This window comes from Chenopodium quinoa, unplaced genomic scaffold (assembly GCF_001683475.1).
Source record: "Chenopodium quinoa cultivar QQ74 unplaced genomic scaffold, ASM168347v1, whole genome shotgun sequence".
Taxonomy (NCBI): Eukaryota; Viridiplantae; Streptophyta; class Magnoliopsida; order Caryophyllales; family Amaranthaceae; genus Chenopodium; species Chenopodium quinoa.
This window is the reverse complement of record NW_018742770.1, coordinates 3,406,885-3,420,614: the sequence shown is the minus strand read 5'-3', so window position 1 is coordinate 3,420,614 and position 13,730 is coordinate 3,406,885. Positions and strand designations below refer to the sequence as shown.

Sequence of the window (13,730 nt, the reverse complement as noted above, 5' to 3'; positions counted from 1 at the left end):
TTTTTAATGGGGTCGGAAGATTGAAGATGATTGAGAGAATTTACTAAAGTTAAGGATAAACCAGTCTTTCGTTAAGAGACATATTCCTCTAAAGAGTAAAGAGTATAAACCAGTAGAACTAGGTTAAAATCTCGTGGTAACTAGGTTAAAATCTTGTGATAAATAAATTTGACAATAATAAAGTATATTAAAGATATTTATAAATATTTTATTTGAGTATAAACCAGTAGAACTAGGTTAAAATCTCGTGATAAATATATTTGACATTTAAAGATATTTATAAATATTTTATTTGGATATATATGGAATATGATTGTAAAATTGGAAAATATATATATATATATATGAAAAAATTTCACAAGGTATTTTTTATTTTTTTGACAGACACAAGGTAATAACAACTCAACAAGTGTCATTGATTATTCCTTTTTAGTATAAGTTATAGATAGATAGATTTTTAATAATTATTCTCTTAATTATTACTAATAAGTACAAAATATAATATATAAAAAATTTATTATTCATAAATCTAATCTAATCTAATATATATAAATAAAGTAGGCATTTTTCGGGAGCATTTGGCGGGATGCAAATTTTTTATGGCAAATATTACGTATCTTTAATTTCCCCCTAACAAATATTATAAAAGTTCAATTTTAATAATGTACTCAAGACGAATAAAAGTAAATCTCATATAATTGATTTCCCATAATTTTTAATAGTTAAACGATTATAAATGAGACTGATATTTTAAACAGAACGAGTATATTAAATAAACGCATAGGCAAAAGACTCATTTTGATTAATAAAAAAAAACGACATTTTTCATTTCTTTTTTGAATTAAAAATTTAAATTGTCACATAAGAAAAATTAGTGAATAAGGTTTGCAATTTTAAATTCAAGCATCACGTAAAATAAATAAAACAACAAAAGATAACTTTAGTGTTAAATTAAAAAAATTATCTTATGATATCAAAAAAATTTATCCATATATCTAATGAATGATCTTCATAAATATACAAAATTTTAAATTAGTTATATATTGAAGCAAATTCAACAAATACTAATATGAGTACATTGGTTAAAATAAATTATATAATATTACAAAAAGTCAACCTGTTATCTTTGTCCATCATATTAGGAAAATATATTGTTACTATATCATTCCATATACTAAAAAACGGAGGAAGTATATCTTATGATATTATTTAGAAAAGTAATGAATTATCAATATTCTAATTATTGTGTTATGTTATGTTATCAATCTAATCTAATATATATATAAATAAAGTAGGTATTTTTGGAGAGCATTGGGAGCGCCACATAAGAAAAGATTTATTTTTGACCAATCAAAAATTAGATTTTTATTTTATTTTAGAATTAAAAAAATCACTCGGCACCTAAATAAAAGTGACGAATGAAATTTTAAATTTTTGCCACGTATGTAAAAACGACGAATAGTAATTTATTAGGATTTTAATTATTTAAGAACACTAAATTTTATCATTTATATTTGTTACAAAGCTAAAAATTATCTTTAGATATTATGATTTATATTATTTAAAAAACTAAAAATTATATTGATATTTAAAAAATATAAACTATCATTTGATGTTATATTAAGACTAGAATAGACCCGATCTACAATAACTTATTGTAGACCCAACCTTCTAGTATACCATACGAATGTGATTATATCATACGAAATGTGATTATATTATTACAAAAGTGATTATATCATCTTGAAACTATTATGTAAATGTATCACTCAAGAAGTGAATTTATCATTATAAAAAGTATCAAATAGTAATTTACATCATTCAAAAGATGATTTTTAAATTTTATCATCCTAAAGATAATTATATAATCTCATTAAATGGTTTAATATGAGATCAAAATATGACTCACAAAAAGATAATTATATCATCTAAATAAGTGATTATATCATCCAGAATGTGATTATATTATTTGAAAGTGTTAAATTTTGGGTCTACAATAATTTATTGTAGACCGGGTCCATACAAGACCAATTATTGATGTTAATGGTTTTATGTAAATATCTAATGATATGATACTTTCATACAAAAAATTTAAAACTTATAATGCAAGAAAAAAAAATTAAGAGATCACCAAAAAAATATTTACATACAAAATGTATATAAAAATTCGTGCATCGCACGCCACATAAGCAAAAGTAATATTTCGACCAATGAAAAATTTGATTTATAATTAATTTAGAATTTTAATTTTCAGTAAAAAATTAACAAATGAAATTTGAGAATTGAAAACAAAAAAATATTAATATAAGATTTAAATTATGAAAAAAAAAATATCTTTTATATTATCTTTTACATTAGGGTTTATATTATTTTAACAAATAATTAGAAAATAAAAAATATATTTTGATTTAATGATTTTATCTAACTATCCGATGAATGAGATAATATTTATTTCAATTTATATATTCAAGTTCTATATGCGTAAAATTTGAATAAGAATAATTTAAAACTTAACAAAATATTTTACCTTAAATTAATGTTAAAATAATAGAATAGAAAATAAAAACAAAAAATATTAAGAAATTACAAAAGAAAAATATATAAAATGAAATATTTAAAAACCGTACATCGCACGAGCTTACATCTAGTGTATATATATATAAAAGGCTTTTTTCGAAAAGTAAAATACAAAGAAAATTAGGAACGTCTTCTCACAAGACCGTAACCTAATTTGTAAAGTAACTTGATGTCCATAAACGGGTCGGTATCTTGATGTGTCAGAGTAGAATAGCCTAGAAAAACAACTTAATCTGCTGCTCAATATCCTTCACGGTAAATGTGGTGGGAGTCAAAAGTCGCAAATGAGGCTTGTGTTTGCATGTTTAGTGATTTTAGTAAACTTACTTTCCTAATTGTTTGTGTTATTGTGTAAGTTTGTCATTTGGAAATTGCAATGTCTTTTGCACTTTGCAAGTATTTGAGCTCGTTCAAATAAATATATGAAGGATCGGCTTTAGAGTATCTTCAATGGTAAGTTAATTCTCAAATGAGCTTGTCATACCACATGAAATTTTAAGCTAGTTGTTTTTGTAGCTATTTGTGCCTCAATGATTAGCTATTTATATGAGCTTAACTTTCTCAAATACCTTTACAAGATTAATTAACAATCTCTTAAAATTTTGAAACTTTTTTCTCAAGCTACTAATTTGTATTTTTTTGTATTTGTATTTCTCAAGCAAATTAGTTACTTGTATTTTTTTGCTCCAATGGTCATTCTAATAGCTAAAGACTTTTGGAAATTACAGAATATAACTCTAACTATAACTATTGGAGTTGCTTTTATTCATTTATGTAATTACACCTTATCAGGCAAAATTAGCACTTGTGAGAACTTACCCATAAGAATAGTGCATGCAAAGCTAATAGCTAAAGAATTTTGAAAATTATGGAGTATAACTCTAACTACAACTAATGGAGTTGCTTTTATTCATTTACGTAATTACGCCTTATCAGGCAAAATTAGCACTTGTGAGAACTTACCCATGAGAATATTGCATGCAAAGTACGGTAGCTATTGATTTATGATCGATAAAAACCAAAGATGTAAAAAATGCATTAACCCAATTACAAAATTATCAGATCGACACATAACTTAGGGCCTGTTCTCATACGTTGAAATTCAATTCTGTTCAGTTCAGCTCCTAATTTTCTTCTCTTATAAAATATTCATTTCACTTCAGTTCAGTTTAGTTCAGTTTAGTTCAGTTTAAGAAGAGGCTCGTACTCATATGATTCAATCCAAACCAAAACCAATCCAATTATATCCGACCAAATTACTCGAGTTGACCCCTCTAATTAGTACTCTATACTAAACTACGAGTATTAATTGAGTTTACCCAAACTTGTTAAAACGATGAACCCAAAAACAAAAACCTGACCAACGTCCCAGAGTTGGCGTGAAGTCAACAGCTCCGGCGGGAAATGTTAGTCGGAGGAAAGACAACGAAGAAAACAATGGCGAACATCACCGTTAAAACCCTCCTCATCTTCTCATTAATGGCGGTAGTTTTTTCTGGGCAAGAAAACTCAAGTTCAAGCAGATTGATACAAGTTAAAGGAGGCCCAAATTCAGTAATTTGGGTGGTTCAACTCTCTGATCTTCATTTCAGTGTTCATCACCCAGATAGAGCTCTGGATTTCAAGAATTTGGTGGGCCCTTATCTTTCTGTCATCAACCCTTCTCTTGTTCTTATCACCGGCGATCTCACAGGTTTTTTCGCCGTCTTTAACTCTCCATTTTTGGTAAAAATTGATGTTATTGAGCTTTGTTTTTGTGGTTTTTGCTTTGATTTTTAGTGGGTTTTGGTGGATTTTAGAATTGGGTTTGCTTTGATTCTTAGAATTCTAGTGTATGTTGGTGTAATTGAAGGGTTAGTTGAAGAGTTGTTTGATTTGTTATTAAAGATGAAATGATTATGGATTCCTGAGACATTGACATTGTTAGTATTGTTGAGATCATACATTGTTAACTGTTGTGGTTGATATGATTCATTGTGTTTATGGTGAAATTATGTGTGATCATTACATTCTTAATTCGAAGATTTTAATGTGAACTCTGTAGATATAATGGACATGGAATTTAGGTTGATTAGATGCACTCAAAATCACTAGCTATGTTGATCAGTTTAGGGTATATGTTAGATTGTGGTTTTGGACTGAAGTGGTATCACATTTTATTTGTTAACTTACGACATGGTAGCTTGGTGAACTTCCGATGATATAATGTACTACGGCTTTTTGGTTGAATGGAGGCATTCACCAGAAAGGTATATGGTTGGTTGTGGTTTTGGGCGTTGTATCGCATTTTAATTGGCAATTTACGATATGAGAGGTTGGTGAACTGGTATAGAAAATAAAGGAATTGTTACGTTATAGTGAATCTTAGGCAATTGTTTCTTTATCTAGTGTGCTGTTTGCTCAATTTGTTGGGTTGGGCAATTTTGTTTTATACCTTATGTTAGCTAGAATATTTTGTTGGAGGACCATAAGGCTTCTAATACTTGTTTTTATCGCAACTAGATGGGAAGAGCAAAGATCACTTAAACATGAAACAAAATGAGCAAGAGTGGGTGGAATATCGGGATGTGATGGCAGATGTAGTCAAGAAGAGTGGACTTGACAAGAGCATCTTCTATGACCTTAGAGGCAATCATGATAATTTTGGTGTGCCATCTGTTGGTGGCACCTTTGATTTCTTTTCAAACTACAGTCTAAATGCTGAAGCTGGGAGAACTGGGCATGTAAACAGTGTCACGCTTCAGGTTAACTTCTTGCCAATATTTTTCTGAAATTATTAATTACAAGTTGAATTTATTTTAGGCATAGATAATTTTAAGAATGTGGTTTTAATCTTTTTTCTCTATTATTATAGTTGAATCATTAAAAGAAAATATGAAAACAATCTGTGATCAAAGTATGATCAAGACTCACCCACCATAAGCCATGTGTGCTACCCGGGTCGGATCCGGATGTGTGAACCGGGTGGGCATCCTGAAAAAAAAGTATGATCAAGACAAAAATACAATATCTTGTGGTTCATCCAATTTTGATGACAAACTGACATCTGAAGGCTGCTTCACTTTGATGTACTTTTGACAATGCTTTAAATCTACAAAACTTCGTGTAATAATATTCGTGCTGTCTCATGCAGACAGAAGATAGAAGGCATCTATTTGTTGGGATTGATAGCACCATGGCAGTTGGCCTCAGAGGTCCAACCAATCTTTTTGGGCATCCAACTGATAAATTGCTAGCTGAGCTGGATTCTGAGCTATCAAAATGGGGTGCTGATCCGAAGAATCCAGTGGTAAAAATCTCATTTGGACATTTTCCTCTTTCATTTTCAGCAGCCTCAGAATCTGGGAGGACCCTAAAAGATGTTTTTCTCAAACATTCAATATCTGCTTACCTATGTGGACATCTCCACACGAGGTTTGGCAAGAATTTGAAACGGCTTCACCAACCAAGTAATGATCTCATGCAGCTGAATATGCAACAGACGCCCTCCAAGATTTCTTCAAATGGATCATCCAAAGTCCAGGAATTCTGGGAGTGGGAAATGGGTGACTGGAGGAGAAATAGAGCTATGCGTATTTTGGCTATTGATAGAGGTCATGCTTCATTTGTAGACATCAACTTGAATTCGGGTACTAAAAAAACTATCATCTTACCTACTTTCCCCCTAGACTCTCGCTTCACATTGGCATCATCTCAATTAAGTGAATTTGAACATCAATCATTGGACCCCTCACACTACATGACCATAAGAGCTTTGGTCTTCTCATCATCTCCAATCATATCAGTGGTGGCTCGGGCTTATGACTCTGAGCTTGGAAAGCTTATTCTGGTTGTGGAGGAATCAATGACGGAGATCAAGGATAGCTCCTCAAGAGGAGCTCTTTATGCAGCACCTTGGAATTTCAAAGCATTTCAGGACCCATCTCCAGAAAGATACTGGCTGCAGATAGAAGCAATTGACGTAAGAGGAAGATCAACCTTAACCGAGTTGAGGCCATTCTCAATAAATGGTCTTTCCAGTTCTCTGTCTTGGACATGGAAGGAGTTTATGGTCATGGGTTGCCAGTGGGCTGCTTTGTATTTCCCAATACTCTGGCTTTCTGTCGGGTGCTCCTTATTTATTCTTCTTCTCCCTAAGGCTTTGCTAATTTTTTCCAAGAAACGGTACACATTACAGAATTTCTGTACTGACAAAAATTTTAAAAATGGTGTTGGATGGGTCTTGACAGAGTTGTACAAGCTGCGCTCAGTGTGGCTTGGATTTCTAGGTTACTTGTTCTACCTTGTTTTATGTCCTTGGTTTTCCGGGCAATTATTTACTGATGGTTGTGAAAGGGGGTATATGACTTACAGGGGCTGGGTAGTGAAGCATCCGGAGATGGGTAAGAAATTGGAGTACCTTGGGTTTCCGGATATAATGGTGATTGTCATTCCTCATTTGGTATTTGTAGTTTTTCCTTCTATTCTAGTAACCTTGGGATTGGCTATGGAAAGTGAAATTTATAGAATACACCTTTTAGCACTTTCAGGTAAGAAGGAAGATGATCATTGTAAAGATACCCCAAAATCTAGACACAGTAACACTCAAAGTCATAGACCTTCCAAGTTTTATATTGGTACACGCTTGATCAGGAGAGTTTCTATGGTGGCTTGTCTGCCGATCTTCTACAAGCATTTCAAGGTAACTTTTCAACTATTCTTCTGAAAACTCTTGCATTTTCTTGACATGCACTATTTGATTAGTTAGTTTATGTTGTATTTTCTGCAGTATTAATGACATGGTATGTATTATAGTTGGTATTGACCCCTTTCCTCATACTCTAATTTCTTCCCTTAGCTGCATCCTTTGGAAATATTGTAGCTGTTATTTGAATTCGGGTAAACCCTGATTAGTACCAAACTTTTAATAATTCAAAATTATTGGCTACAAAACTTATATGAACTAATATTCAGAATTAGTGAATAAGTTTGGTCTATGAGAATAGAGCTTTGAAACCCTTCCTCTAGACAATTCTGACCTGCTAGTCTGACTTTCTTCAGCTCTGCTGAATAAACTGAATTAGGTGACCCCTTTGTTCAGGAAAACAAAGAAAGAGGGAGAAAAATTAATAGCCAATGCATATTTTCATTCATGAACGTCTCTAACAAAATTGCCTTAAATTTACTCGATAATAGTCTAGGCATATCTTCATTCATGAATGTCTCTAGTAAAATTGCCTTTTTCTTGTATTATCATATTCATATACCACATTTAGCTGTTTTAACTTCTCCTAATCTTTTATGCGTGTTTGTTCTGGGAGCTTTCGCACCTTTTGTTCCCACTTATCATTATCCATTTTCATTTTCGTAACTTATTTCTGTGCTACAGAGTTGCAAACTGCTGGTAAAAGCCTACGAAATGAACCCGTTGTTACATTTCCCAGTTTATTCTTTCTCAATACCACTTCTGCTGGCATATGCTGTCTACAAAACCAGCAGACGCTAGCATCCTGAGCAAGCCACAGGAATTTATCATAATTGATCAGTTTTCAGAAGAATTAGAAGACAATTTTCTTGAACATTCATAGGACACAGCATGCTGTATTATAATGCAAAACCTGATACAAGCCTCTAGGTGCATGTGGGTCTACATATATGAGGTGGTTCATTACGGAAGAGTTCCGAGTATCAGAACAAGTTATGGTTACAGGTAAGGTTACTCGCTTTTTGTGTCAAAAAACAAGCAAATACCCTAGTAAACAGCTGTTCTTGATCCAGCATTTACAATGAGGAAGCTAAAACTTCCTGGATTCCTCTCCTAACATTTATAGTTGTGTGGAAACTTTTGTACAAAAAACAGTTAGGGAGCTATGCTAAAATGTTTTGTTAGAAAGTGAGTTTTCTTTTCGTTTATTTTTAATTGAAAAGATACACGAAGCATAATGATCCTCCTATGTCAGGGGATGATAGTGAGCTTCATACTCACCCAATAGGCTGGGTGTATTATATACTGCGTAACATGGAAATTACAAGTTACGATTCTTATGAATAATAACAGTATTCTAAAGCCATGGATAAGCTCTTTTGAAGAAATTTGCTCATACTCCTGTGGTAACTGTAATAATCTCTCATATACCAATTTCGCCATGAACAGCCTTTCGGGTTCTCTAATAGCAAAAAATTAGCATCATAAGCGGATGATAATGGAACCATATGAAAAAAGATCTTATAGCTTAAGTAAATGAATCCAATGCTGTAGAGTAAAGATCTTACACTTTCATATGCCAAATCATTTGTCAGTCGCTTTCCATACTGAAGGAATGGGCTAAATTCCCAAACTCTAAAGTTTCAAGTAATTACTAAAGTTGAGGTCCCAACTAAGTTAAGCCCTGACTCAACTAGGTTGTTATAGAGTGGGGGTGGCCGGTGGATGCTTATATATTAATACAATCATACTCCTAGCATGGTCCAACACTAAAGATGAGTTGAATTTGGTGTATGTGTGCTTATCCATTTTTTTGGGTGTTTAGAGAGACACAAAGGCAGGTGATGAGAATCGATTCCAGGATCACCTGGAATCGGGAGGAAAGCTCCAACCACTTGAGTTCTCCCTCACTCTCAACTTATCTTATATGACTATTACATACATCTATATACAAGTACATCTATATACAAAGCATATGAGATGGGTGGCTAGAACAATTGTTTAATTTCACACTTTTAAATGTGTGACCAGGGATCGAATCTTACCAAGCTCATTATTATTAGTATTATCGTTGTTTCTTTACGGCTTTGCATTTTATTGTTGTGATAGTATTGGTGTTTGTTTGGATAAAGGGCTTGTCCTTTGGAGAAATTTAGTCCTAGTGTTTGAAATAAGACTTTCGTAGTCACCTACCTTCCTTCCTCATCGAAGCTACGTCGTTTTCCCTTATTGAGCAGTAAATTTTGTATGCCAAAGTTTTATTTTGATTACATAATTAATAGATAATTGAGGAGGTTCTATTATTGAGGAACTCCTTTCAGCGGCATACTATTCTAAAGGTGATCCAAGCTCAAATCAGACATAAAATTTTGAATATATGTCATAGTATATACAAGTATCAATGTTAGGCTTTTCTAATTCGATGTACTCTTGTATGAGTAATTTATTTACTTTTAAGTGTCAAAAAGAAAGGAATCAATTCTCGTAAAACATATAAGTAACACAACTACTAAAGCTGTCAATTCGGGTAAACAGGTCGGGTTTGGGTCGGGTAAGAGTGGGTCGGGTCAATTCGGATTAATTCCATAACCTATGTAGGTCGGGTTTGGGTTGGGTCATGCTTCAGTCGGGTCAGGTCGGGTCATACTTCTTATCGGGTTTGGGTCGGGTTTAAATCGGGTTAATAACAGGTCGGGTTACATTCGGGTCGGGTTTAATTCGGGTTTTCATGGGTTAAAACGGGTTAGGGTAATTTTCGAGTTCGAGTCAGGTTCGGTTCAAGTTAATAATTTACGAGTTAGAATCAGGTCGAGTCATTCTCGGGTTTGAGTCGTGTTCGGTTCAAATCAATAATTTGCGGGTTATAATCAAGTTGGGTCATTCTCGGGTTCAAGTCGAGTTTGGTTCAAGTCAATAATTTGCGGGTTATAATCAGGTTGGGTCATTTCCAAGTCGGGTCATTCTTGGATTCAAGTCGGGTTATGTTCAAGCCAATAATTTGCAGGTTACAATCAGGTCGGGTCATTTCCAAGTCAGGTCATATTCGGGTTCAACTAACTATAAATAGATAATTATCATTTTTATCAAGCTAATTATTTCCTTTGACTATAATATATATGGAAATATACTAGGGAACTATAGTCTATAATTTATGAAGATAATTATCTCCTTTGACCATACAACAAATATATAGATATTTAACTCTAAAATTTGAGGATAATGCTCCTTTCTTTTGCTGGTCTAGACCGACTTGGTCTCCCTAGACAAAATGCTTTGATCAACAATAATAAGGTGGTCAAAATTGCATTTAAGGTGATTTGAAATCGGGTCAGGAACAATTTGGGTTGAATTTAGGTCGGGTCAATAACAAGTCGTGTTAATATCGAGTCGGGTTAGTAACAGATCGGGTTGAATTTTTGGGTCGGGTAAATAATAGGTCTGGTAAAATTCGGGTCGGGTCAATAAAAAGTCGGGTTGAATTTTGGTCAAATCATAACAAGTCGGTCTGATTTCGGGCCGTATTTGTAACAGGTTGGGTTGAATTTGGGTCGTGTTGAATTCAAATCAGGTTAGTAACAAGTCAGGTTAAATTCGGGTTTTGACGGGTTAAAACGAGTTTAGGTCAATTTCGGTTCAATTCGGGTTTGGTGCAAGTTAATTAAATTGGCCGTTGTAAACCGGTAAATCGGTGCAATTTGTAAACCGGTAAATTGACCGTTTAAAAGCAAATTGGATGGTTTCACACACCCAATTGGGTTCTCGAAGGATATAGGGACCATGGTAGACATTTCGGAAATTTTTATTTCCGGGCGAAAAAAAATCAAAAAATTCCAAAATTGAAGGCTAATATCCACGTTTTTGAGAAATTTTGGAGGTTTCGGAGCCCGGTGTCGAAATGACTTGAACTTCTATGGGATACATCTCGGGGTCATAAAATCCCGTTTGGAACCGTATATGATCATTATTTGTTGTCATAAATGTTCGTGGTAGACTTGAATTAATGAAATCGGTACAAGTTCTAAACCAGTAAATTGGTCGTTTAAAGACAAATTGGATGGTTCCACCCACCCCATTGGACTCTCGGAGGGTATTAGGGACCATGGTAAACATTTCGGCAATTTTCATTTCCAGGCGAAAAAAGTCAAAAAAATTTAAAAATTGAAAGCTAATATCCACGCTTTTTTGAGAAATTTTGGAGGTTTCGAGGTCTGGTGTAGAAAAGTCTTGATATTTTAGGGGATACATCTCGGGGTCACATAATGCAATTTGGAACCATATATGATCATTATATGTTGTCATAAATGTTCGTAGTAGGCTTGAATTAATGAAATCCGTGCAAATTGTAAACCGATAAATTGGCCGTTTAAAGGAAAATTAGATGGTTCCACCAACCTAGTTGAACTCCCAGAGAGTATTAGGGACCATGATAAACATTTCGACAATTTTTATTTCCAGGCAATTTTTATTTCCACGCTTTTTGTGAAATTTTGGAAGTTTCGGGACCCGGTGTCGAAAAATCTTGAAATTTTACGGGATACATCCTGGGGTCATAATAAAATGCCGTTTGGAACCATATATGATCATTATTTGTTGTCATAAATGTTCGTGGTAGGCTTTAGTTAATGAAATCGATGCAAGTTGTAAACTAGTAAATTGGTCGTTTAAAGGCAAATTGGATGGATACACCCACCCAATTGGACTCCCAGAGGGTATTAGGGAACATGGTAAAAATTTCGGCAATTTTTGTTTTCGGGCGAAAAAAAGCTAAAAAATTCCAAAATTGAAGGCTTATATCCAAGCTTTTTGAGAAATTTTGGAGGTTTCGGGACACAGTGTCTAAAATTCTTAGGATTTTAGGGAATACACTCGGGGTCTTATAATGCCGTTTGGAACCATATATGATCATTATATGGTGTCATAAATGTTCGTGGTAAGTTTGAGTTAATGAAATCGGTGCAAGTTGTAAACTGGTAAATTGGCCGTTTAAAGGCAAATTTGATGGTTCTTCCTATCCAATTGCCCCCCCGGAGGATATTAGGGACCATGCTATACATTTCGGCAATTATTATTTTCGGGCGAAACAAAAAGTCAAAAAATTCAAAAATTAAAGGCTAAGATCCATGCTTTGTTGAGAAATTTTGGAGATTTTGAGGCCAGGTGTCGAAAAGCCTTGAAATATTAGAATTATATCACGGGGTCATATAATGGCGTTTGGAACCATATATGACCATTATATGTTGTCATAAATGTTCGTGATAAGCTTGAGTTAATGAAATCGGTGCAAGTTATAAACCGGTAAATAGGTCATTTAAAGGCCAATTGGATGGTTCCACCAACCCAGTTGGAATCCCGGAGGATATTAGGGACCATGATAAACATTTTGGCAATTTTTATTTCCGGGCGAAAAAAGTCAAAAAATTCCAAAATTGAATACTAATATACACGCTTTTTGAGAAATTTTTAAGGTTTCGAGACCCAGTGTCGAAAAGTCTTGAAATTCTAGGGGATACATTTCGGGGTCATAAAATTCCATTTGGAACCATATATGATCATTATTTGTTGTCATAAATGTTCGTGGTAGGCTTGAGTTAATGAAATCGGTGCAAGTTGTAAACCGGTAAATTGGTCGTTTAAAGGCAAATTGGATAGTTCCACCCACCCAATGGGACTCCCGGATGGTATTAGGGACCATGGTAAACATTTCGGCAATTTTCATTTTCGGGCGAAAAAAGTCAAAAAATTTTAAAAATTGAAGGCTAATATCCACGCTTTTTGAGAAATTTTAGAGGTTTCGGGGCCTGGTGTTGAAAAGTCTTGATATTTTAGGGGATACATCTCAGAGTCATATAATGCCATTTTTAACCATATATGATCATTATATGTTGTCATAAATGTTCGTAGTAGGCTTGAATTAATGAAAACCATGCATGTTGTAAACCGGTAAATTGGTTGTTTAAAGACAAATTGGATTGTTCCACCAACCCAGTTGGACTCCCGGAGGGTATTAGGGACCATGGTAATCATTTCGGCAATTTTTATTTCCAGGTGAAAAAAAGTAAGAAAATTCCAAAATTGAAGACTAATATCCATGCTTTTTGAGAAATTTTGGGGGTTTCAGGACCCGGTGTCGAAAAGTCTTGAAATTCTAGGGGATACATCTCGGGGTCATAAAATGTCTTTTGGAACCATATATGATAATTATTTGTTGTCATAAATGTTCGTGGTAGGCTTGAGCTAATGAAATCGGTGCAAGCTGTAAACTGGTAAATTGGTCGTTTATAGGCAAATTGGATGGTTTCACCCACCCAATGGGACTCCCGGACGGTATTAGGGACCATGGTAAAAATTTCAGCAAATTTTATTTCCGGGCAAAAAAAAAGTCAAAATTTTCAAAGTTGAAGGCTAATATCCATGCTTTTGAGAAATTTTTGGAGGATTCGGAACCCGGTATCGAAAAGTCTTGAAATTA

General features: G+C 33.7%; 1 protein-coding gene across 3 annotated transcripts; it reads left to right on the top strand.

Moving 5' to 3' along the window:
- The first annotated feature begins 3,885 nt into the window (after positions 1–3,885).
- On the top strand, positions 3,886–8,469 carry LOC110724758 (putative metallophosphoesterase At3g03305). 3 transcript variants are annotated; one of them, XR_002512052.1, is made up of 5 exons: positions 3,886–4,270; positions 5,080–5,321; positions 5,711–6,997; positions 7,107–7,258; positions 7,946–8,469. XR_002512052.1 is itself a non-coding variant. In XM_021904213.1 (4 exons), the coding sequence occupies exons 1-4, from the start codon at positions 3,982–3,984 to the stop codon at positions 8,060–8,062; spliced, it is 2,196 nt and encodes a 731-aa protein (XP_021759905.1). In that variant the 5' UTR covers positions 3,887–3,981; the 3' UTR covers positions 8,063–8,469. The 3 variants fall into 3 exon arrangements, 1 of the variants encoding a protein (XP_021759905.1); XR_002512051.1 differs by having other exon boundaries at positions 7,098–7,258; XM_021904213.1 differs by having other exon boundaries at positions 3,887–4,270; positions 5,711–7,258.
- The last annotated feature ends 5,261 nt before the right edge of the window (positions 8,470–13,730 follow it).